We start from the raw sequence: 24,761 nt of genomic DNA on the forward strand, positions 1-24,761 counted from the left end.
GGCTGGAAGGATAACCACCCTTGGCCAGGCAACCAACAGGGAGCTATTGCCTTCTCTGTCTTCCCTAGCCCAGGCTTTTCAGCACAGCTGCTCTAAAACAACTCAAAACAGGTCATTTGTCTAAGATTTTTTTGTTTGTTTTGCCTTTTAGGGCCGCACCTGTAGCATATGGAGGTTCTCAGGCTAGGGACTGAATTGGAGCTACAGTTGCTGGCCTACGCCACAGCCACACAGGATCTGAGCTGCATCTGTGACCTATACCACAGTTCATGGTCATGCCAGATCCTTAACCCACTGGGTGAAGCCAGGGATCGAACCCACATCCTAATGGATCCTAGTTGGGTTCATTAACCGCTTAGCCATGAAGGGACTCCTACATAGAGGTCTTGATTTTTACTACCAAACCCATTGCAAAAGAGTGATTTTGCCCTGACAAAAGAAATGATAAATTAGCTCATACCCTGGAGCAGTTACGGTCAATCTGTTTACTTTGCTTCAGTCTAAGAAATGCCACTGATGTGTATACCTATGTTGACATTTATCAAATTGTATAATTGAAATATCCATAGTTTATTGTATGCCAATTATATCTCAATGAAGTTATTAAATCAAGGAAAAGGGAGAGCCCATTATACAGATTAGGACACACACAGTATGTAGGAAGCATATAGCATAGTTCTTGATATACGGTAGGTACTCAATAATAAAGGTGATGATGATGACGACGGTTTATGACAAAGCTTTGGCAGTTACCAAGGACTCAAATAATAAACCATGAAATGCAACTGGGGCCTTCAGAGTAAGCGGGAAACCTGGGTAAGCGGCCCGGTTTTGTAGATTTGTCAAGAAGAGAAAGACAGGGTTTAAACTGACTTACCAGAGCTCATGGTGGCGGCAGGACAAGTCTTCTGAAACTGGGGCTCTGCACTGCTCTGCAGAAAAACAAACACCACAATGGAACTGATGAATGGCAGGTTCGAGATAAATCCCAATGGTTCACATTAAAAATGCAAACACCGTACATAACCCTGGATAAAACAGAGCTGAGCCAGGCGTCGCTGGGCCAGGCTCCTGGTTCTTGGTGGGCTGTGTACTGACATGACCTTGGGGACATCACTTGGCCTCTGTTTGGTCACCCACGTTTTTTTTGTCTTTTATTAAACTACAGTGATTTGGAATGTGCCAATTTCTGCTGTATAGCAAGGTGACCTAAAAACATATATACAGTCTTTTTTTTTAATATTCCTTTCGATTATGGTTTATCCCAGGAGATTAGATATAGTTCCCCGTGCTTACACAGTAGGGCCTCATTGCTTATCTATTCTAAATGTAATAGTTTGTGTCTACCAAGCGCAAACTCCCCATCTATCCCTCTCCCGCCTCCTTGGCAACCATACGTCTGTTCTCCATGTCTGTGAGTCTGTTTCTGTTCTGTAGATAGGCTCATTTGTGCCATGATTTTAGATTCCACATACAAGTGATATCATATGGTATTTGTCTTTCTATTTCTGACTTCACTTACAATAATCTCTAGCTGCATTCATGCTGCTGCAAATGGCATTATTTCGTTCTTTTACATGGCCTAGTAGTATTCCACTGTATATATGTACCACATCTTCTTAATCCATTCATCTACTGGTGGCCATTTAGGTTGTTTCCGAGTCTTGGCTATTGTGTCACCCACACTTTGTTCAGATATTATCCAAGATCTCTCCCAGCTCTAACATTCTGGTAAAAACCTCAAGCTACATGAGTCCATGTATGTCAAGGAGAGAATGAAGGAAAGAACCAAGATTTGGGAGAGAGGGAGGTAAAGTCAGAACACAAACTAATTACTGGAAAATAATAATGTTCTACACAGCTTATAATGCACAAGGAAATGTTCTAGCTGCTTTAAATATATTAACTCATTTAATCCTCACAAGAGCCATACAAAGTAGGCACTAATTTTGTATCAGTTCGCATCAATGAGGAAACTGAGGCACAGAGAGGTGAACAGCTCACCTGCCCATGTGGCAGAGGTGGTACTACATTCTGCGGCTGTGAGGTGGGAATGCATTCCACCTACGTACTGTTCTACAAATGGTAACCCTCTCATTTGATGAAGTCCCGGTTCCAGGTCCCCAGTCAACACTGAGTTACTGTCACTCATTTCACCTCTTTTAGAATCTTATAAAAAGGTATCATGGTGTGTGTAATCTTTTGTATTTGGTTTCTCTCACTGAGCATTACACAATTTAGCAACTGGCCTTATATGTGTGGGTCTATTTCTGGATTTTGTTCCTTTGATCAGTCTTTTTGGAGTCCATTGTCTTGATGACTAGAGATTTTGGTTGTTTTTCGTTTTGTTTTTTTGGTTGCTTTTTTGTTTTTTCTTTTTTTTTTTTTTTTTTTTTTTTTGTCTTTTTGCCTTTTCTAGGGCCGCTCCCGAGGCACATGGAAGTTCCCAGACTAGGGGTTTAATAGGAGCTGTAGCCACTGGCCTACGCCGGAGCCACAGCAATGCACCATCTGAGCCGCATCTGCAACCTATACCCCAGCTCATGGCAATGCCGGATCCTTAACCCGCTGAGCAAGGCCAGGGATGGAACCCACGTCCTCATGGATACTAGCCGAGCTCATTAACCACTGAGCCACAACGGGAACTCCAATCTGGGGAAAATTAATGTTTTAACAACATTCAATTCTCCAATTCATGAGAATGAACTCTCTCCCTTTATGCAAGTCTCTCTCAATTTCTCTCAGCACTGTTTTGTAGTTTTCAAGGCACAGGTCTTACATGTATTTTGAACAGTAAGTTCTAGCTTCTAGAACACATCCGAAGGACAACCTGAAAAGCAGATCTTCAGGAGATGTAGAACCTTGCTATTTTAAGGCGTGGTTTGTAGACCAGGAAACACTGGCATCCGCTGGGAACTTATTGAAAAATGGAGAAATTCAGACTCGACCTTAGGCCCCTGAATCCATATCTGCATTTTTTTTTTTTTTTTTTGGTCTTTTTGCCTTTTCTAGGGCTGCTCCCATGGCATATGGAGCTCCCAGGCTAGGGGTCTAATTGGAGCTATAGCCACCAGCCTACGCCAGAGCCACAGCAACACTGGATCTAAGCCACGTCTGCAACCTACACCACAGCTCACGGCATCGCTGGATCCTTAACCCACTGAGCAAGGCCAGGGATCGAACCTACAACCTCATGGTTCCTAGGCGGATTCATTACCACTGCGCCACAACGGGAACTCCCATATCTGCATTTTAACAAGATCCCCAGTTGGTCCCAAATGTGAGACACAGTGATGTAGAGATCAACTCCCTGGTTCACAAATTCTGTAATAAGTCAGGGTATGCACGGAGGGTCTGCACCAGGAGCCATGCTTTAATTTCCTCTTTAACACTGAAGGTGGGCACTGGATTCCTTTCTGGGTGCTGTCTTGTTCACTGTCCTTGGAACTGACTGACTAAAAACGGGGGGGGGGGGGGAGCAAAACGTTGTCCTTCTAAGTCCTTGTCTCCAGCCCAAATCAGCAGAAACCTTGCCTCCATCACTGTCCAATATACCTGAGACTATCTGTGACCTTCAACAGCCCTTCAGATTGTCCTCTAAGCTGTGGAAACGTTTGTTCTTTCTGTTAAGAACACAATCTGCTCTGTTCTCTTTGCCCCAGTGGTTTTCAATCCCGGTTTTATGATATCTTTCTTTGCCTCCCAGGACTCAAAGAGATGTTGGGCTATCATCCTGATGTTTTATTTTTCAAATAATGTTAATAATCATGTTAAGGTTTTCTTTATTTAACTTTTAAAGCACGACTGAAGAAACGTTTTTGCTTTAACCATGAAGATATCTTAATAGAGCTATTTTTCTTTCTTTACAGTCCTTTCTAACCTTTATTGGCATAAAGAGCATTTACATAGTTGAAAACAACGTCTGGACAGCTTTGTGTTCTAGTTCTTAAATATTTCATAAATACTTTTCTCGATTCTTACAGTCCTAAGTACATAAATGAAATATTACACAGTCGTAAAACATGAAATAATGCTATTTTTACAGCACCATGGATGAACCTGGAAATTATCATGCTACATGAAGTAAGCCAATGAAAGACAAATATCACACGACATCAGTTATATGTGGAACTTTTAAAAAATGATACAAATGGAGTTCCCATCATGGCACAGCAGCAACGAATCCGACTAGGAACCATGAGGTTGCAGGTTCAATCCCTGGCCTCGCTCAGTGGGTTAAGGATCCAGCATTGCCATGAGCTGTGGTGTAGGTCACAGACAAGGCTTGGATCTGGCCTCGCTATGGCTGTGGTGTAGGCCGGCAGCTTCAGCTCCGATTAGACTCCTGGCCTGGGAACCTCCATATGCTGCGGATGCAGCCCTAACAAGACACACACACACACACACACACACACACACAAAGGATACAAATTATCTTATTCACAAAACAGAAACAGACTCACAGAAAACAAAGGTTACCAAAAGAGATGAGGGAGAGAGAGAGAAATTAGGAGTTTGGGATTACCAGATACACAATACTATACACAAAATAAACAAACAAGGACCTATTGTACAGCCCAGGACACTATACTCAATATCTTTTAATAACCTAAAATGGAAAAGAATCTGAAGAAGTGGGTTAGATAACTGAATCGCTCTGCTGTACACCTGCAACTAACAACACTGTAAATCAACTATGCTTTAGTTTTTAAAAAGTACACAGCACAATAGCATTCTTAGGCTGGGGAAGAGATGAAGGGAAATGTCTTACAAGGCCAACAAAAGGATGCCTTGACTCACATCTGATGAGTCAGCACTGTCTGTCACATGTGGGTCACCCTTTGTACATTTTATATTCCTCAATACAGATACCAGTAATTTTGAGGTGTCAGCCCCATCCTTACTTAAAAACGGATCTAAAGTACATATGGCCAGGGAGAGTGTCCCTAGTACTAACCATCACTTTGACACAAAGGTGCACCAACCAGAACAGAGGCCAGATGTAGCACTTTTTCAGGGTGAGGGGCTCCTCAGGCCAGGTGTTTACCATATAGTGGTTGGATTGTGAAAAGATGGAAGGAGACTGGGCCTCGGGTGGTAGAACACTATTCCAGTACCTTTGGAACTCATAGGACAGTGGTAGGTGGCAATGACAATGCCTAGGTGGGTGCCAGCTCTGCACACAAAGACTTCTTGAGTAGTAGGCTCTGTTACAAGCTCTCACTTGATGCTTAAAGAGGCAGCAGGGGGCAGTTTAAGACAAAATAAAAATTGGGAGTTTCCATTGTGGCTCAGCGGGTTAAGAACCCAACTAGTATCCATGAGGATGCTGGTTCGACCTCTGGCCTTGCTCAGGGGGATAAGGATCTGGCATTGCCATGAGCTATGGTGTAGGTTGCAGAGGCAGCTCGGATCTGGCATTGCCGTGGCTGTGGCGCAGGCTGGCAGTTGCAGCTCCAATTCCACCCCTAGCCTGGGAACTTCCACATATGCCAGGGGTGCGGCCCTAAAAGGAAAAAAATTAATTAAATAAAAATTAAAACTGCAGCAGTAGCAGTTGTGCTGAGGACGGCACTCGGTGTCCCATCCTTACCACTGGTGGCAACAGTGCTGACATCCTATCCAGTCTATTCCGGGGCCAGGTTTTGGCTCTGAGCCCACCCAACTTAGCCTCCCTGGATTTCTGCTCCTGTTTGAGTGCCATTCTCCTGGCTCCCATAAACCCCAAACTACCTGAGATCTTGCTAATAAATCCCCCTTTTGAGTTTGAGTTGAGTTCACCAGAGGTGGTTTCTGGTCATGTGCAACCCAAGCATCTTGAGCAGCACAAGATGGGGGAGAAGAGAGCCCCCAAAGGTTTCAGTCGGAGGGGAGAGTCTTCCTTCCTCTCTCCTAAGGGGGGCATCCAGAGCTGAATCCTGTGGCTCAGCAAATGGCTTTGTCTCTACAGCCTGAAGAGCTCAGAGTCAGGGCAGCAGAGATGCAATCCAGAAGCAGCACAGACCGAGTCTGACCAGAAGAACGCAGGAAGCTTTGGAAGTCACAATCTAATCCACGCAGTTTATTTAGAGATAGTACAAGTATTACAATCATACGTAGAACATGAGAATTCATTTTATATAAAAACCTCTGACACTTAATATTTGTTTAAAAACTAAACTGTAAAGAGTTGGAGTTGGCTGAGAACATGATGATGGCACATCTTTGGAATTTCTCCCCCAGGTCCCCTCCAGAGGAGGCAGGGGCCTTTGGGTCAAAGCCAAAAGGATGAACAGTGCCATCTAGTGGCAAAACTGGACTGCTGCCAGCGGGTATCCCTGCCGTGATTTGCAGCAGCCTATAGTGTTGCAGCTTGGGTGGGCGAGCCAGGGCCAAGTTGCCTTTCCATCCCTCGGGCTGTGGGGACCTACTGTACTTGATCAAAACACCACAGCATCAACCCAGACATTCCACCAAAAGAACAAGATGTGAAGTAGCCAATCTTGTTAAGAATGCATCCAGATAATTAACGGCTCTGCATGGTCCCTCTCCAAAAGCACGACCCTGTAATTCGTTCATAAGTCTTGATGACACAGAGTGAATAATTACGAAAAAGCGAAAGTTATACTCACGTTTCCAGCTGAAACAGAATCCAATAACTAAATATGGGTTGTTTATTAGGGAAGGAAAGAAGGTCCTTCCTTATATGGATCATTGAGTTTGTCTGTAAAAATGAATTCAAGGTCCAACAAAGATTCTTGGAAGAGAAGGAGCAGCTAGCTGGCCTCTCACGCAGCAATGTTCCTGCTTCTCCTGTGCCCTATGGTGTTTTGCCTCTGCTGCTTCTCCCAAATACTTACATATACATACCTGATCATGTTTCCGGAAGGGAGACACTGTGTCATCCTCAGAATTGAGAATTTAGTGGGTGCTCAGTCATGAACGTGGCCCTTGTCTGTATGTAGCCATCAGAACCTAACTTTCAAGTCTTATCTTCAAAATAACCAAGACCCTCCTTAACTCCATTATAGTTGCCTTAATAGGAACAGACCAAACTCTGGCTTTGAAATCCAATCTGGGACTTGATTTTATATATATCTGCAAAGACTTCCAATAGCTTGAAAAGGACAAGGACATAAAGGACAGCTCACAAAGCCCCAGAATACATGCTTGGCCTTACTGCTTTATACTTGGCTGATCCACCAAGACAGGCACCGTTCTCCAATTTTTTTTTTTTGACAGCTCATCTTCTTCTCAATCTCTCTTAATGTCATATCTCTTCAAATGCACTCTCTACAGTATTGGCGAGGGTGGAGAAGGCTCTTCAGAGAGCCAGAAAGGATCAACACTGAGTCGCGAACATTGCCTTTCAAGGGGAGGAAGTTAGGATAAACTTGACCCCGACCTTAACTTCAGCCTGGAATCCCATGACACGGCTGGGGGCTCAGAACATAACAAGCACATGGTTTCTGTGAAAAGACCGAGGCTCTGGAGAGGGAGCAATAGGAAAGCCTGTCCGAAAGGCCATCCCCCACATCTTCCCATTTCCTCCTGGAATCCCTCCAACGTGGTTTCCGTTCTAACCAATTATCGAAAACAGCCTTCAGAAAGGTTTCCAGGGCACACACATGGCCAAGCCCAATGGTTTCTGCAGTGGTCGGGGCCTCACTGACCTTGCCCCTGAATTAAGACAGTTAACTCCTTCCTCCTCCCACAGGCATGTTCTGGTCCTGATTTCTACTTGTCACTGTGGACAGGTTTACACTGGGCCCTGAAGCTCTTCCTTCTAGAACAGGACCTCTGCAGTATTTCTAGGAGTTCAAAGAGCTCAAGGGCCCTGAGCGGGGTCCTCTTTCCTTTCCAACCGCATGCTCACGCTTCCTAGAGAATGGCACCTGGACTATTAGGACCAGCAGGACCCACGCAGGCTCGCTAGCCCGTTTTCATGGTTTTCCCACCTGTTTTGGAAGAAAATTCCCTGAGCCCCCTCAGGCCACCAGGGAAGCTGTGCTTTTATCAACGGAGTTTCTTGGTCAAATTTCAATGGAGGAAAAAAAAAAATCCATGGGGCTCCTCTGAGCTCAGAGAGGTTGGCTGCACAGGACAAGGCCAAAGGAAAAAAGGCAGCGAACCTCCTACGAATCATGTATCATTTATACTTCCTGAACTTTCCTTGGATGAATGGGTTCTCCGGCTCCAAAACAAAAACAAAAAAAAAACAAAAAAGAAGAAGGTTCATAAACCAGAAATCTAATCTGCCTCCTTATTATGTAGGTGCAAAAACAGATTCAGAAAAGTTCCCCTTAATTTTGCTCTTGAATTCCATCTACTAAGCCGGCTTTCCCTCCCCTCCCTCTTCTTCCTTCCTCAGGGCACCTTCAGCCTTTGGCCTCTTGGCAATGGACGCTGAATTCCACTTGAGAGTCCTTTCACAGCCAACACATGAATTGGATGGTGCCATCTCCCCCTTAGAACTTTCCAATATCACTGCATTACTCACTGAACAATGCAAAGTGCCCTAGTCATCAGGTGCAAATACTGGCCAAGTCCATTACTCATTTTTCCCTGCCTTGCCTTCCTAGTCTCTGCTCCTCCAATCAAGACCGTGAGCCCCCTCCAGTAGGCGGGGTCTTGCTCATCATCTCCTCCAATCAAGGCCATGAGCCCCCTCCAGTAGGCGGGGTCTTGCTCATCTCTGTATCCTAACGCTGGTATGGTGCCTAGCTTAGAGCAAGCACCCAACAGGGAATGTCTGCGCCCTGGGTAGGTCTGGGTCCACTGCTTTCTGTTCTCTTACCACCTCTGTCTCTCCATCCCACACCTAATGCCTCGCCTAGTCTTGTCAATTCTTCCGCCCCCATGACTCATGCGCCCCAGCCACACTCACTGTTCCATTCCATCACCTCATTCCCAGACCCTAACAATGGCCTGATAAGCCTCAGAATCACCCTACAGCCCAGGTCCTGCCATGTTCTGACTGTGGAGACGTTCTACAGTGAGAGTGTTCCTTGGTCAAATTTCAATAAGAGAAAAAATATATATGTATCCATGGGGCTCCTCTGAGCTCAGAGAGTCTGGCTGGGCAGTACTGGGCCAAAGGAAAAAAGGCAGCAAACCTCCTAGGAATCATGTACCTAACACACAGACCCAATGATGCCATCCCAAAAGCAGTTCTTTAGCATCTACCAGGCCCCCAGAATAGTACTTGGCCCAAAGGGGACCAACATGAATCGGACGGCTGCTGTCTTTGAGGCCATCACAGCGTTGCAGGATAACAGACGCGTCCCATTTAAATACAATACGAAGGGTGACCCTCTGCTAGCGATCTAACCTAAGTGTTACAGGAGCATAGAAAGAAAAGAACTAAATTCTGCAAGGAGAGAGCAGCAAGGAATGATAAATACTAAAAGCTCTTAATGTTCAATGGCACACCTTCTACCCTCAGCTCAAATGCCACACTTCGGGAAACATGGTCTAAATATCCAAATTTCACAAGGCTCTGTAAGATGAAGTCCCAATTACTTTTGTAGCCTCATCTCCCCCTTGTGCTCAATAAGCCCTAAACTCCATGTGCATCATATTTGTCATTCCTACTGAATCCTGAACAAGATTTCCCATTTCCAAGTCTTTAATTCCATCATTACTTTCCACTAATACCCTCTCTCTCACCTCCCCCAAATGTTAAGGCCAATCCCACTCACCAGACGCAGTGCCCCCACTCTGCAATGGACGATTTTAATTTTGGTTTAGTTTGGTTTTGTTTGTTTCATTTTGTTTGCTTTCTAGGGCTGCACCTGTGGCCTATGGAGGTTCCCAGGCTAGGAGTCAAATCGGAGCTGTAGCCAGAGGCCTACACCACAGCCACAGTAACCCTAGATACGAGCCGTGTTGGCGACCTTCACCACAGCACACGGCAACACTGGATCCTTAACCCACTGGGCAAGGCCAGGGATCAAACTTGCGTCCTCATGGTTACTAGTCGGATTCGTTTTCACCGAGCCACTATGGGGACTCCAGTTTAGTTTTTAATCACTATTCAAAGTCATCATGAAAAGGAACTCTTTTTAATAAGACCTATTTAACTATCACAGAATTCAGAAATCTCATGCCCAAGATCCCACCAACATCATCACACTCTCATCCCACGCCCTTGCCAGAGATGGGTCAAGATCCAGAGCGGAAAGGTTGGCCACTGATAACATCCACAACCGTTTTTTCACTTGTATACTTAAATGAAGTCTTTATATAAACATGCTGAGTGGACTCTGCCAACAAAACTGCCAATAAGCAAAATACAGCCCCAAACAGTTTCGAGTCTTATAAATGCAAAAGTATTTGAGTTGCAGACAATAGAACTTAGGAAATAATATATGATTACAAGTTATGGATAACAATGCATGGTTTACAGCCAACATAAGAGACAATTACTATCCTTGCTTTAGAGTGTGCTCAATATCCACTGCCAAGAAAAAAATGTTAAAGGCATTTAAAATGTTTTAATTCAAAAAAAAATGCAAACAAATCTACGAGAAAATGTTCACTTAGGCTGATTAGTTTTAAAAAGATTCAAATCATGACTGTTTTTTGACACTTCTCAAATTAGTCCATACCTTTAAAAACACCATCACTCAGTCTGGGCAAAGGCAAAGGCAGTTATATTTTCCTATAGTCAGTGACACTGTAAATTGTTACTGTTATTTTCAGCTTAATATGTCAAGACTTAATGAACCGCCTACCCTTTGTGCTTTAGGAGAATCCAGCTCAAAGAAAAATGACAGGAAAGCTACGGAGAAAGGGATGTTTATCACAGCTTTATTAACAGTGAAAACCTAGAAACACTCCTGCATTCAGTGACAGGGGACCAATTACATGGCCACGCACCCTCTGGGTCGACTGAACAGTTAGGAAAATAATGGTTATGTGGACCACACGACACAGGAAAACACTTCTTACAAGATTAGGTGAATAAGGCAGGACGTAGGACTGGGTGACGCTTGTGATTATAAATATATAAAAACCCAAACACCGGCACATACTTCAAAGGAACTATGTCCAAAGTCGACTAATGATGTGGAAGTGTGGAATTACGGGTAACTTTTAAATTCCCTTTCTACCTTTCAAACTGTGTATAATGTGGTTATAATACATTTCTCTTTTGGTGACAAGAAATTGGTTTTGATCTCATCCCTGACATCTGGTATGTGCTTGTGTCACCTTTAAGGATGCATCTTTAATCATTTTAAGGGCAAAGTCTAGGAGACGAGCTAAAAAAAAAAAAAAAAATGCCACGAGCAGTCTTGTTCATTAGGACAGGGCAGCGCCCTCAAGATGCAATCTTCTGTGGGACTCAGAGCAAATACCCCAAATGTGGAATTCCAACATTAATTGCCAGTGATTGCTTTTGTTTAATGAAGCCAAACTACTCCCATGCAATTCCTTATGAGGACAAGGGGGGCAATAACGCGGCTAGAGTGTTCAGCCAGATTTCCTAAAGAAGCAATTGCACCAAAGCATTTTATCTTAAAATAGTCCACAGGGGCTGCCAGGTGACAACACATGCAGTACCCCCATCACTCCCCAGGCCTGCTCACTGCCAATTCCCTGCTCCTAACCCGACTTCGCGACATTCCAGAGCCCTGAGCTCCTCACACGCTTTATATGTACAGCTCTGGGCACACAGTTTCTTAAGCAGGCATTGTTAACCAAGACGAGTCTTCAATACAAAAACTGGCCCATTTGTCTTTCCCAAATATGGCTCTGTCTACAGAGCCAAAACAAAGTGGCCTCACCGAAGCCTCCAGTATACCTGAAACCCTCCACTCAGGAAATCTAGAGCATTCAAACAAGGGCAGATGCCCAAACTCGTTAGAGAACAGCACATCATCTTAGCTCTGTTTAAACTGTCAACACAGAACCTCCAACTAATCAAGGGAATAAGCCCAGGCTACGGATGATGCCTTTCTTCTGAAGCAGTTGCCACCCAATGTCCACCTGTAGAGACAGCATAAAGGAGAGCATTATTGAATTCTCAGGAGTCAAGGTCAAACCACAGGCTATAGATAGAGAGACTGAGAAGTTACTGTGTGGGGCTGGAAAGCTCAAACAGCTGAAAAGGGGTCTTTCAGCGTTTGGGAATGGGAAAGAAGGGTTGGTTTGATATGGCAGGAGAGGGGTCCACTCTTGTAGACAAGCCCTAATTCCCTCTCAACTTTGCTTTTAAACCACAACATTCCTAAGGCGATGTAGTTACCACATCATATATCACACCGACATCTGCAGTGCAGGCCCATACCTCACTCAGGAATGAGAGAACAGACGTCCCATTCAGCAAAAAGACCCTGGGTTTTCTGCACACGTACAACGTAAATACCTCAGGTCATAATACTGGCCTATTCAGGAATTGCTTGTTTTCCTTAAGTCGTTCTGAAATTCTACTGAACATACACTTCTTCTAGCAAGAAGCCAAGACAAACACGGAAAGCATCATCTTTTCTGAGAAAGCCTCTCTTCTCAGCAGCATCGGTTTAAGAACCAAGGTAGAACACATGTAGCCAGGCCCAGAATCAATCATCCCTGAACCCAGGCCCTGAAGGCTGAAGGCTGCATCAGACCCCTGGTGCCTAACGGTATCAATGGAAGGGGACACGCCACCTTCCATCTACCATGCAGTGAATGGTACATCAGCTACTTTTCTCTTTTAACTGTATTTTGCACTAATTTCAGGCACTTTTTGCATTTATATCAGGTATAAAAGCTGCATCCAAGCATTTGGAAATACAGTGCAAATTTCTGAAATGACTTCTCTTCAAACTAAGCTAAAATCAATAAAATATTCACTATAGTGCCAAGGTCATAGCAAACATTCAATAAAAAGTGTGTTTTTTTGTTTTTGTCTTTTGTCTGTTTAGGGCCACACACACAGCGTATGGAGGTTCCCAGGCCAGGGGTCTAATCAGAACTACATCTGCTGGCCTACACCAGAGCCACAGCAACGCAGGATCCGAGCTACATCTGCGACCTACACCATAGCTCACAGCAACTCCAGATCCTTAACCCATTGAGCAAGACTGGGTACTGAACCTACAATCTCATGGTTCCTAGTCGGATTCATTTCCACTGCACAAAGACAGGAACTCCAAAAAAGAAAATGTGTGTTTTTTTTTAATTTACATTGCTTCTCAGACCAGATTACCTGGAAATAAGTTGGCATCTATTATACATTTAAATATTAATTAGCATTATATATATGCATATATATATATATACACAGACACATTTCTGACTTCAGTTGCTCTATGTGTATCCAACTATATCAATAATCACTTTGAATATCAATGGTCTAAATACACCAATTAAAAGAGAATATCAAAATGGATCAAAAAACAAGACCCAAAGGCATGCCATAAGAAACCCACTTTTTTTTTTCCTTTTCTTGGCCACCCTGTGGCATATGGAGTTTCCAGGCCAGGGATCAGATCCGAGCCAAAGCTGCAACAACACTGGATCCTTAACCCACTGTGCCTGGCCAGGGATTGAACCTGCATCCCAGCACTCCCAAGACACTGCCGATCCCGTTGAACCATCTCTTCGTTTCCTAAATGGCAACCGTGACCCGACCACTTACACACATCATTTCTAATCCTGAGAACCCCACTGTAAGGTTTTCTATACTCATTCTGCAAATGGAGAAACCGAACCTCAAGGGACATGAAAAGACTCACTGAGGAGTCTTAGAGAAAGAAGCAGGAAAAATCCTGGTGCTGGTCCCAAGCCCAGGCTTTTTCCATTCCATGATCCTCACCCCAAAAGGCACAACACAGTCCCTGCTGGGAGCAAGATGCCCCCATTTGAAGGCTATTCAGAGAACAGATACACCTTAAAAAAGAGAGATGGATAATCTTAGGAGGCATTTTTATCCAGCTGTGGCAATAAGCAAACTTATCAACCAAGATAAGAGATGGCGAGGAGTTCCCGTCGTGGCGCAGTGGAAATGAATCCCACTAGGAACCATGAAGCTCAGGTTTGATCCCTGGCCTCGCTCAGTGAGTTAAGGATCCGGTGATGCCACGAGCTGTGGTATAGGTCACATATGCTGCTCGGATCCTGCGTGGCTGTGGCTGTGGCTGTGGCTGTGGTGTAGGCTGGCCGCTGTAGCTCCGATTTAATCCTTAGCCTGGGAACCTCCATATGCTGCAGGTGCAGCCCCAAAAATGCAAAAAAAAAAAAAAAAAAAAAAAAAAGAGAGAGAGAGAGATGGCACCTGCCCTTGAAGACCTTATGTTCTAGTTGAGAAGACCAATAGCCTTGGAAGAGCATCTATGGACTGTCCTCCACTGTAGGAATATACCAGCCAAGAGAAGACAGAGCTTCAAGACTTACCCAGCAAAAGACCAGGGACATGCTGGCAAATATACCCTTTTCTGAACATTTAAGGGCATCCATGTAGTTCTTACAGCATGAACTTCTCTACAGAGAGTTCGCTGGGGGAAGTTAACCAGAACTAGATCACACACAGCACTTTCGAGCAGCCTTTAGGAAGCAATGACATCCATCAACACCCCCTTACCCATGCACGCACACCTTTAAAAGGTGCAGAGACTCCAGAATAAATAATTTGGGTTTCATTTGCTGCTCTGCCACTTACTAGATGCTCAAGCTGAGGTCTGTCAGAGAATCATGTTAAGACTCAGTTTCTTCATCTGTAAAATGGGAATAATAACAGCGGTCAGCCCCAGAGTGTTACAATGAGCATTAAATGAGGTCAAGCACATCACGGTCTTACAATGCGCTCGATAAAACTCCTGCTGCTTTCGGCATGACCATCATCATTGGGTGCATCTGTGGCCGAGGCTCAAATCCACTTTCTCCTCAGCTGGTTTCTGAGCAGCAGCAGACGTTCTGTGTTCAGCTCCAGGGAAGCTCACCTCTTCAAGCTTAAAGAACAGTCTCAGTCAGCGCTCCTTCCAAGAGCTTTCTGTACTTATGTCCTCTCTCTCCTGAAGTTACAGGGCTTATCGGCCCAAAAGCACAATCCTCCAAAACTCAACTTCCCACAAGAAGCCAAGTAACTAGTCTCCGTTTTCTCCCAAGGGTAAATCCTCAGTGGATAGTTGCATGACTGGTTAGATATCACTGGATTGAGATATGAAGATTATCGTCTTCCATGTCTGTGCTACTAACAAGCTGTGCTCCTCGCAAAGTTCCCGAGGTGGTATTTCTGAGATGGGATCCACATAGGCAGGGTTTGGGACACAGCACAGAATGTGTACAGAAGAGACCCCAGTCCGGTCCAGTAGGTGGGAAGCATCCGTACTGAAGAGCATATGGAGAGAACACTGGGTAGATGGCATGTCCAGGCCAGAAAATGGGGTTGAAGGCCAGGCATCGGCCTTTGTGCTGGCTTCTACCAGGACATGGAATGCAAGACAAACGCTTTGGAAGTTTCCTAATTCAGGTTTGACCTGACTGAGGCATGCAGGATAAAGGACAAGAAGAGGTGGAGGCACCAAGGCAGGGAGCACATGTGAATAGACTGCTTGTGAGCTGAGGCCAGGTCAAGGGAGGGGGTAGTGTTATTTATTTTATTTTATTGTTTTTTAGGGCTGCACCTATGGCATATGGAGGTTACCAGGCTAGGGGTTCGAATCAGAGCTGCAGCTGCCGATCTACACCATAGCCACAGCCAACTCGAGATTCAAGCCACATCTGTGACCTACACCACAGCTCATTGCAACGCTGGATCCTTAACTCACTGAGCGAGGCCAGGGATCAAACCCACATCCTCGTGGATACTAGTTAGGTTCACTACCACTGAGCCACAGCGGGAACTCCCTCTAGTGTTTTTTGTAAGACACCACTCCCGCACCAAGGAAAATCTCCCTCAACCATATACACCCTCTCTGCCCAGGAAAGTTGCTCCCAGAAAACTTGTTTTTCCCATTGGATGTGAAAAGCTCCACAGAGCCTTTGGGTACAGCAACCTCAGGTGATAACTTTTACATCTGTCTTGTCTTGCTTATCTGTAGTAAAAACTACTGCTCGGAGAGAATTTGATTTTCTGAGCTTACTCAAATCACATTCTGCCACTTTTGTCCACAGCAATTTTTTTTTTCTGCCCAATTACCCTGGTGACCGACAACATAAAATTATCAGAAAGTAAAAAGTGTCAAAAATCCTTTAGAACTCAAAGGGACCCTACAATAGCAGCCACTAAAACAGAATAAAAGATGACAGTTGGGGCTGTTTAAGAGTTCATTTTCAAACTAATGTCAAAGAGATCAATTCTCGGGAGTTGTCATTGTGGCACAGCAGAAACAAACCCAACTAGGAACCATGAGGTTGCAGGTTCCATCCCTGGCCTTGCTAAGTGAGTTAAGGATCCGGCATTGCCATGAGCTGTGGTGTAGGTCGCAGACATGGCTCAGATGTGGGGTTACTGTGGGTGTGCTGTAGGGTCCACATGCCACAGCATCTTGCATGCCTTGCTCTGATTTGAGCCGTAGCCTGGGAACCTCCATATGCCACAAGTACAGCCATAAAAAGCCCCTCCCCCCCAAAAAAAATCAATTCTCAACACAAAATGACCTTGCCATCACAATTCACAATTTAACATAGATATAAGACATTGGAAGAACAGAACTATGTATTCAATTATAGTTAGTGTAGGATTGGGGGCAGGGGGATGGAGTGACGACATTACGATTCTGATTAAAAGAATATTAAATCCCTTACATCCCACCATCAGCAAAGAGTCCCTCACACAAAACAGGAATTAAAATAGCACTAACTTCCCTCCTGAAAGGATTAATGGGGACAAGCATTACCCATGTAGCACAGTGAGAACTCAGTACACACAGTAAGAACGCAATAAATGATCACATTGACACAACAGCTCTATGTCCCATTTGTCTCGTTCTAATTCCACAATGAGGAGAGTCAGAGGTGAATGGAAACGCTAGTTAATAAAGGCCTTTAGTCAGTCACTATTTCACTATACCAATAGTTTACTGGGATTCTGCTTGAAAGAGGTGCCAAGAAATGAGGGGTTTTGCCTTGGACAGAAAATATAAAGCATGTGGTACCCAGCACCCCGCATGTGCACAGAACTTTGTATAGCACTGCCAACAGTGGCCTTGGCTGCCTACAATCTTTAAAAAAAAAGGGGGGGGGCATGAGGGGTGGAGTGCAATATAATCTGTCCTTAACAAGGTGTGCAAAAGGTCTCGGAGCATCACAGAATTTCAGGGCTAGAAAGGACCACAGGTTTCGAAAGTTAGGAGCCCTGAGGTCCAGACCAACCCAATGAGATGAGAAAATGCAACATACAGGCACACATGCTCGCTGAAACAAAGAACCCCACCCTGCCAAGCCCTTCCACCCAGTGGACTACAAGTCTTACAGCTACTATGCCTGTGGGCCTGCTGTGTCTTCTTGAAGCTAAGCTTTCTGTAGACAGGCGTCTGTAACCTATATGAGTTTGTAAGTCATGAGGGCACTAAAATATTGCTATAAATTCCTTTTAAAATTTTCATTTCCCTCTTACTCTTCCCTCTTAAGAAAGGAGGGAAGCAGAAAATTAAAATCCCTGGGTTTTGTTTTTGTTTTTTTTAGGGCCTCGCCCACGGCATATGGAGGTTCCCAGGCGAGGGGACTAATCGAAGTGGCAGCTGCCACCCTACACCACAGCCACAGCAACACCAGATCTCAGCTGCATTTGTGACTTACACCACAGCTCACGGCAACACCAAATCCTTAACCCGCTGAGCAGAGCCAGGGATCAAACCCGCATCCTCATGGATCCTCGTCGAGTTTGTTACCGCTGAGCCACAACAGAAACTCCAAAATCCATGGTTTTATACCATTTATAGCAAGTCCAAATGTCTCAAACTAAAGTCAAAAATCCTACATATAAGTATAAAATTGGGGAATAAATGGCTCCTTTTAAAAAAATAAACCATTAATTCAAGGCAAAGCTGCAATCAAATGCCTTTTGGTGCTTCTGAACCCATTAATTCATTCAATAAAAGTTCACTAATGCAAGGCACTGAATAGTCTGGTTCTTCTCACTTTAAATTTATAGTATGTCTTATATGTCTCAAATCCAGCCCTCAAAAATTCTAACAGAGGGTGTTTTAAGAAGACTGCAGAGATGGGGGAAAGGATAAAGGTCCCCTAAGAAATCTCTCCCATCCCTTAAGCATGCAACAAAAATCTTTCATAAAAATGTAACTTTAGAACTCTTGGGTTGGTTCCCAATCTTCTTAAAGGGAGCTTCGGTATTTGTGGAGTTTGGTGAACATAATTACACTTCTGGAGGAAATCCAGTTTAAGAGGTATATAATTATAGACTTTCTTCCTATCTAATAATAAAAGGGCAAATATAAATAAGTTTTTTCTTATGTACAAATGTATAGCCTAAGTATATACACTAGATTATAAGGGGTGGGGGGCTAAAATAAGAGCTAAAACTCTTAAAACAGAGATGAAAAATACTTGGACTCTTAGCATGGCATAAGGCCTTTCAAATTCCCATCTGCTAATAACACAGCTCCGAAAACAAACCGGCAAATTTAAATGCAGACAGTCAGGTGCAGTGAGGCCTTGGGTAGCATGAAATCCTGGACAAGGACACAAAGCTGGCCGACAGGCTTTTGCTAAATGGTCCAGTCCCGCCAGAGAGCAGGGACAGAGGATGCCAGGGACTCCAAAAGATACACATACCTGGGATTTAAAACACTCACGTTCCTAATTTACTGCTGGTTACACCAAAGTCCAAAGAGAAAGGAGGAAGGAGCAGGCGGGCTCAGAAATGTGTCCTAGATGCTGACAGAGGAGAACTGGCTGGAAAGGCCCTTTCCCAGCATCTCCCAGCAGCCAGCATTTACTCATTGAACAGGGACGCGTGGCCGAGGGCCCCCCCCCACCCCGCCCGGATGGGGAAACCCTTCTCAGGGCCACTCAGCTCAGCTCCCTCATTAAATGCAGAGTGAAACCAGCTGCAAAGAGTGACCCCGGCAAGGCTGTGGAAATGCTTGGCCAAGAGAGGAGACGAGGCCCTGGATCAGCGCTAGAAGGGAGATTTCAGGCAACTGGAGGGAAGATAAGGAAATCACCCTTAGAGCACTGCTCTCTGCTCCTGGCTGGAAACAAAGCCTGGTTTCTCTGCAAAATGTGCTCAGCCCCACTGCCATCACAGAGGGACAACAGATGGAGGAAGAAGGGCAGGGAGTCCCCAAAGAGGAATAAAACTGTGCGGATGGATAGACCAGCCCAGACAATATTTCAACAGGGAAAAAAAAGACCAATTCTTTACAAAAATTATTTAAATTATACAGCCAGAGATACGTACAGAATTCTTCAAACAGAAAGGTTCTTTTGGTTTGTGTACTACTTGGTGCTTTTATTTTTTAATTTTTTTGGTCCTTGCAGCCTAATTTTTTTTCTGATGCTCTAAGATCATTTTTAAAAATTGGAGTGCAGTTGATCTGCAATATTATGTTAGTTTCAGGTGTAAGCAAAATGATTCCGTTTATATATACACATACATCTTTTTCAAGTTATTTTCCATTATAGGTTTTTATAAGATATTGAAAACAGTTCCCTTTGCTATGCTGTAAATCCGTGTTGCTTATCTTTTCTACGCATAATAGTTTGTTTCCATTAATCCCATGTTCCTCATTTATCCTTCCCAGATCCCTTTCCCTTTGGGTAACCACAAGGTTTTTTTCTATGTCTGTGAGTCTGTTTATGTTTTGTTAATAGATTCATTTGTGTTATTTTTTTTTTTAAGATTCCACATATAAGTGATACTATGTAGTATCTGTCTTTCTAAACGGAGATTAAGATTTCTTTAAATCTTTTTTTTTTCTTTTTTGCCACCCCCACTGCATGTGGAAGTTCCCGGGCCAGGGACCAAACAGACGCTGCAGTTACACCCTGTGCCACAGCCGCAGCATTGCCGGACCCTTAACTCTAGGCATCACATTGGAACTCCCTAAATCTTATTTCATTCATTTCTTCTATCACTGAAATCTACACAAATGATACTAAGAAATTATATTCAGGAGTTCCTGTCGTGGCACAGTGGAAACGAATCCGACTGGGAACCATGAGGTTGCGGGTTCGATCCCTGGCCTCGCTTAGTGGGTTGAGGATCCAGCATTGCTGTGAGCTGTGGTGTAGGTTGCAGACATGGCTCAGATCTGGCCTTGTTGTGGCTCTGGCATAGGCTGGCAGCAATAGCTCCAATTAGATCCCTAGCCTGGGAATTCCATATGCCTCGGGTGCGGCCCTAAAAAGACAAAAAAAAAAAAAAAAGAAAGAAAGAAATTATATTGAAATATGGATAGGTTATGTGAAATCATTTTAAAGTTAAAGAAATTTTAAGACAATCAAAATGATGGCTTCTCTTATGTCTCAATTTTCTTCCTTAAAGATAAGGATGTATGCGTATTACAGAGTACGGTGTGACATCAAATGACGTCTTTTGGCTTTCATTTCATTACTTTAAAGCCAAAAATGCTGCTTTGTGTAACTACGTGGTTGGGGGAGACCCAAATAGAACCATCGTTGTCTTTTATGTAAAGAACTGCCTTTCTCTTCTACCCACAAATGAATTAATAGCTATTAAATTAAATATTGGCTTTAGCCCTTGATAGGAGGTAACACTTGGGTTTCTCTATCATTTTCCTCCAAATTCAGTAATTTCCTCCACAAATACTTTTATAAATTCACAAGTAATTTAATAATTAATGATTTTCCCAAATTTAAGTTTCCTTCTTAAGAGCACTCTTTCTCATGAGCGCTGAGAAAGTATTTTAAAGACTAACTTGCAATGCTATTTGTAGTCAACTCAATGAACTGGAGAATTCAGAATGGAGTAGGAGGCTTTTTTCTTTTTTTTTTTTCTTTCTTTTTAGGGCCGCCCCCACAGCATATGGAGGTTCCCAGGCTAGGGGTCCAATCGGAGCTGTAGCCTTTGGCCTACACCATAGCCACAGCCACATCAGATCCGAGCGGCATCTGCAACCGGATCCTTAGCTGGATCCTGAACCCACCGAGCAGGGCCAGGGATCGAACCTGCATCCTCATGGATACTAGTCAGATTCGTTTCCATTGAGCCACGACAGGAACTCCAAAGAGGAGGTATTTTACAAATTATTCTCAGGAGTTCCCACTGTGGTGCAACAGGATCAGCAGCATCTTGGGAGCACTGGGACGCAGGTTCAATTCCGGCCCAGCACAGTGGGTTAAGGATCCAGTGTTGTTGCAGCTGCTGCTTAAGTCACAACTATGGCTTGGAGCTGATCCCTGGCCCCGGGAACTCCATATGCCATAGGGTGGCCAAAAAAGAGAAAAAAAAAAAATTCATTTTCCTACAAGTCTTTCAACAAATTCTTAACTTGTACTTCAATTTTCATAATAAATTTGAATTCTCTGGATTAAAAAACATTTTCAATGCTGATACCTAAAATAATCTTTGCAAAATCTTCCCACTACACCAGAGGGTCTCAAAAACTGCCATACACTGATAAACAGGGGAGGCACAGGTTTAAAATGCAGATTGCAGGTTCGGCTCCATAATGTTGATTGAGAAGTTCCAAGAAGGCCCTGCAATCTGCATTTCTGGCCACCCTTTGAGAAACACTGGTCGGTACGATCAAGTTACTGCAGCACCAAGGACTAGAGGCCCACAGCTCACCTACAATGTTCCTCACAAAGCTGGAGACTCATGCATGTGTTGCATCACTTTAAACATAATTTATAATTTGCACTGACTGCGTCAGAATTTCATTTAAGCAAGGAGACAGTTTTTCCTTTTTCCCCTGCAAATGTTCACAGTGAATAAGACAATGTGCCAATGTGATGCCACTTGCAGGGCCTGCCAGGCATGACTGCTGCCCCATCTGCACACAGTCTGGCACAGGGTTTCCAAATGAGGAAGGAGCTTGACTACACTCATCTATTAGCTTCAAGATTCCTAAACTGGATGTTTGAGAAAGCAAAAAATTCAAATATACCCCAAATGTAGGACAACTTCATATCATAATCCATAAAATGACTATAACATTAAAAAAAAAACATATATACAAATACACCTGTGTGTGTGTGTGTGTGTGTCTGTCTGTCTGTCTGTCTGTCTTTTTGTGTGGCATATGAAGGTTCCCAGACTAGGGGTCGAATCAGAGCTACAGCTGCTGGCCTACACCACAGTCACAGCCACGCCAGATCCGAGCTGTATCTACAACCTACACCACTGCTCACGGCAATGCCGGATCTTTAACCCACTGGGCGAGGCCAGGGATCAAACCTGCATCCTCATGTATTCTAGACAGATTTGTTTCTACTGAGCCATGACAGGAACTCCTCCAAAAAGACATATTTTGATGCATCTGCTGATGCCACCTAAAGAGTAAATGTTTATTTTTTAATTATACAGGCTCTGATTTCTAATAGTCCATTAATACTTTATCCCATCATATTATTGTAAAGGAATGGTTTTCATTTTATATTACTCAAACTCCCAATTTCTAATGTGTTTCCATGTTAGTAATTATTAATTATTCAGCAATAGCAAAGTTTCTTGCAGAAAGCAGTTGGAAAAGCAATTCGAACCAAAAAAAAAAAAAAAAAAATCAAAAGTGGTTGTTCAAGAATTAAGTTCTTTTAGAAGAATCCCCTTGTCATTTCAGAGTAATTTCCTTAAGATTTATCAGGTTTTATTTTTTTTTTTTTTTTAAGCACAAAAGAAATTTAAGCACGGACCTAAACATCTGAAAACTAAAGATCCATAACGTCACCACCCTATCACCATCTCTTGGTCGACAGGACCAAACCGCCACAAATATCACTCACAGCCTGGTAAACTTCTTCTGATCCAGGTAACTGCAAAATATTCAGGATTATACCATTCTGTAACACATAAAAAATTTTAATTTGAGGAGTTCCCATCGTGGCTCAGTGGTTAACGAACCCGATTAGGAAACATGAGGTTGTGGGTTCGATCCCTGGCCTCGCTCAGTGGGTTAAGGATCCGGCGTTGCCGTGAGCTATGGTGTAAGTCGCAGATGTGGCTCGGACCCCGAGTTGCCGTGGTTCTGGCTACAGCTCCGATTAGACCCCTAGCCGGGAACCTCCATATGCCGCAGGTACGGCCCTAGAAAAGACAAAAAAAAATTTTTTTAATTTGGGGATGAGGGGGCACATACTCAAGTTCTGCTTCTCGTCTCTTTCGAAAGGTGGCCAAATCTGATCTTGTTTTCCTAGCAATAAATTAAATGCAACTAACGTTATCACCCAGAGGCCCCCTCTTAAGCACAGGCACTATGCTTAGCACATTACACACAAGGCCCCACTTACTGCCAGTGACCTTATGATGCCTGGACCAGTGCTGCCAATTTAGAAGGAGGCGATGGTTCAGTGTCTTCTCGGGGGTCACACCATCAGTAAGTGGTGATATCTCGAGAGACAACCCCATCCCACCTTAAACCTCGGGCTCTTCACAACAACCCGATTCTACAAAGATGTGTCTTGCATCTCACTGCATTTCCCTGCCTACAGTGCCTTGCTCATTCTGAGAACATCTTTCTATTCCATTTGTCTTTAATCAGGAATCTGTGCTCAACAGGACATATTCCACAGAATCAGCAGCCTTTCTGAAGCATCTGTTTAGTCCCCACACTCTGCTCAGTCTAGCTGCAGAGAGAAGCACTCACTGCCCTGGAGGGGCCTGCAATCCAAGCCATGAAGGGTGCTTAAAAGCAGGACAGTGTTTTGGCGTTTTTTGGGGTTTTTTTTTTTTTTAAGTCACATGATGTTTGGCCATCGTCCACTGCTGGCTGCCGAGAGGGTGACAGTGAACAGAAGCTTGGACTCAGGCCTATGAGCAGATACAAGTGGCCCCTTTGGTCCATGAAATGAACAGAGAGCTAGTTAAGGACTTGTCACATTGTTCACTCTGAGCTTTTCATGGCACAAATTCCAAAACCAGAGCTGTTCGATTCAGCACATGGAGACATTAAATATCAGAAACATTCACGTAAAACCAAGTTTGGGAACCTTTGGGGACAAAAACTTAAACTTGTTCATGGTTATGCTGCGGGGAGGGGGGGGTCACCCTCCAATTCCAAGTCCACTGTTTACTCCTTTGACTTGACCCTTGTCAAGTGGCAAAGATATCCCCAGTTCCAGTAAACACGCAGCTCTTTTTAGCGCTGGCAGGAGAGCTGGAAGGGAGCTGGAAGGAGCTTCTGTGGCCAAGCTTGGGCTACGGCCTTCACCATAGAGAGCCAGTAATGGGGAATCAAAGCAGGACAACCCTAAGGCAATGGGTCCGTGTAAATGGCCCACGGTCATGGCGGTCCCCTTCTCCTTCCATCACCAACGCTTGGCAATTCCATGCTTTTCTTTAACAAGAGTCCAGTTGCCGCTCTACCTATGCCTCACCTTCCCTCAGAGGCATGGTGATTAAGAAAGCAGGCTCAGTAACAATTATGAGTTGCATTTACTAGGTGTGTGATCTTGAGCAAGTCAACCTCCGTTCCTCATTGTAAATTAAAACGGGGTGATCACAACATCCCTCTCACGTGGCTACGACAAGGCTCGGTTGGGATGATATAGGCAAAGCACTTGGAAGCTCTTGGCACAAAGCTGGACACAGTGCAAGTGCTTGATTAGTGAGTGACAGCTGCTACTCAGGCTGGAGGACACCCTTGGTCTCATCCATTCTTTGTCCCACTCATGTGACACCTCCTGTATTATCTATTCTGCTGTAAACCATGGAT

General features: G+C 44.1%; 1 protein-coding gene across 45 annotated transcripts in view; it reads right to left on the reverse strand.

Moving 5' to 3' along the window:
- SORBS1 (sorbin and SH3 domain containing 1) overlaps positions 1 to 24,761 on the reverse strand; it is a 241,706-nt gene that overhangs the window by 122,878 nt on the left and 94,067 nt on the right. For all 45 annotated transcript variants that reach the window (XM_005671335.3, XM_005671334.3, XM_021074170.1 and 42 more), the window contains one exon: positions 878 to 932. In XM_005671335.3, the coding sequence (XP_005671392.2) occupies positions 878 to 932 (55 nt within the window). The remainder of the gene's footprint in view (positions 1 to 877; positions 933 to 24,761) is intronic.

Source organism: Sus scrofa, chromosome 14 (genome assembly GCF_000003025.6).
Source record: "Sus scrofa isolate TJ Tabasco breed Duroc chromosome 14, Sscrofa11.1, whole genome shotgun sequence".
Taxonomy (NCBI): Eukaryota; Metazoa; Chordata; class Mammalia; order Artiodactyla; family Suidae; genus Sus; species Sus scrofa.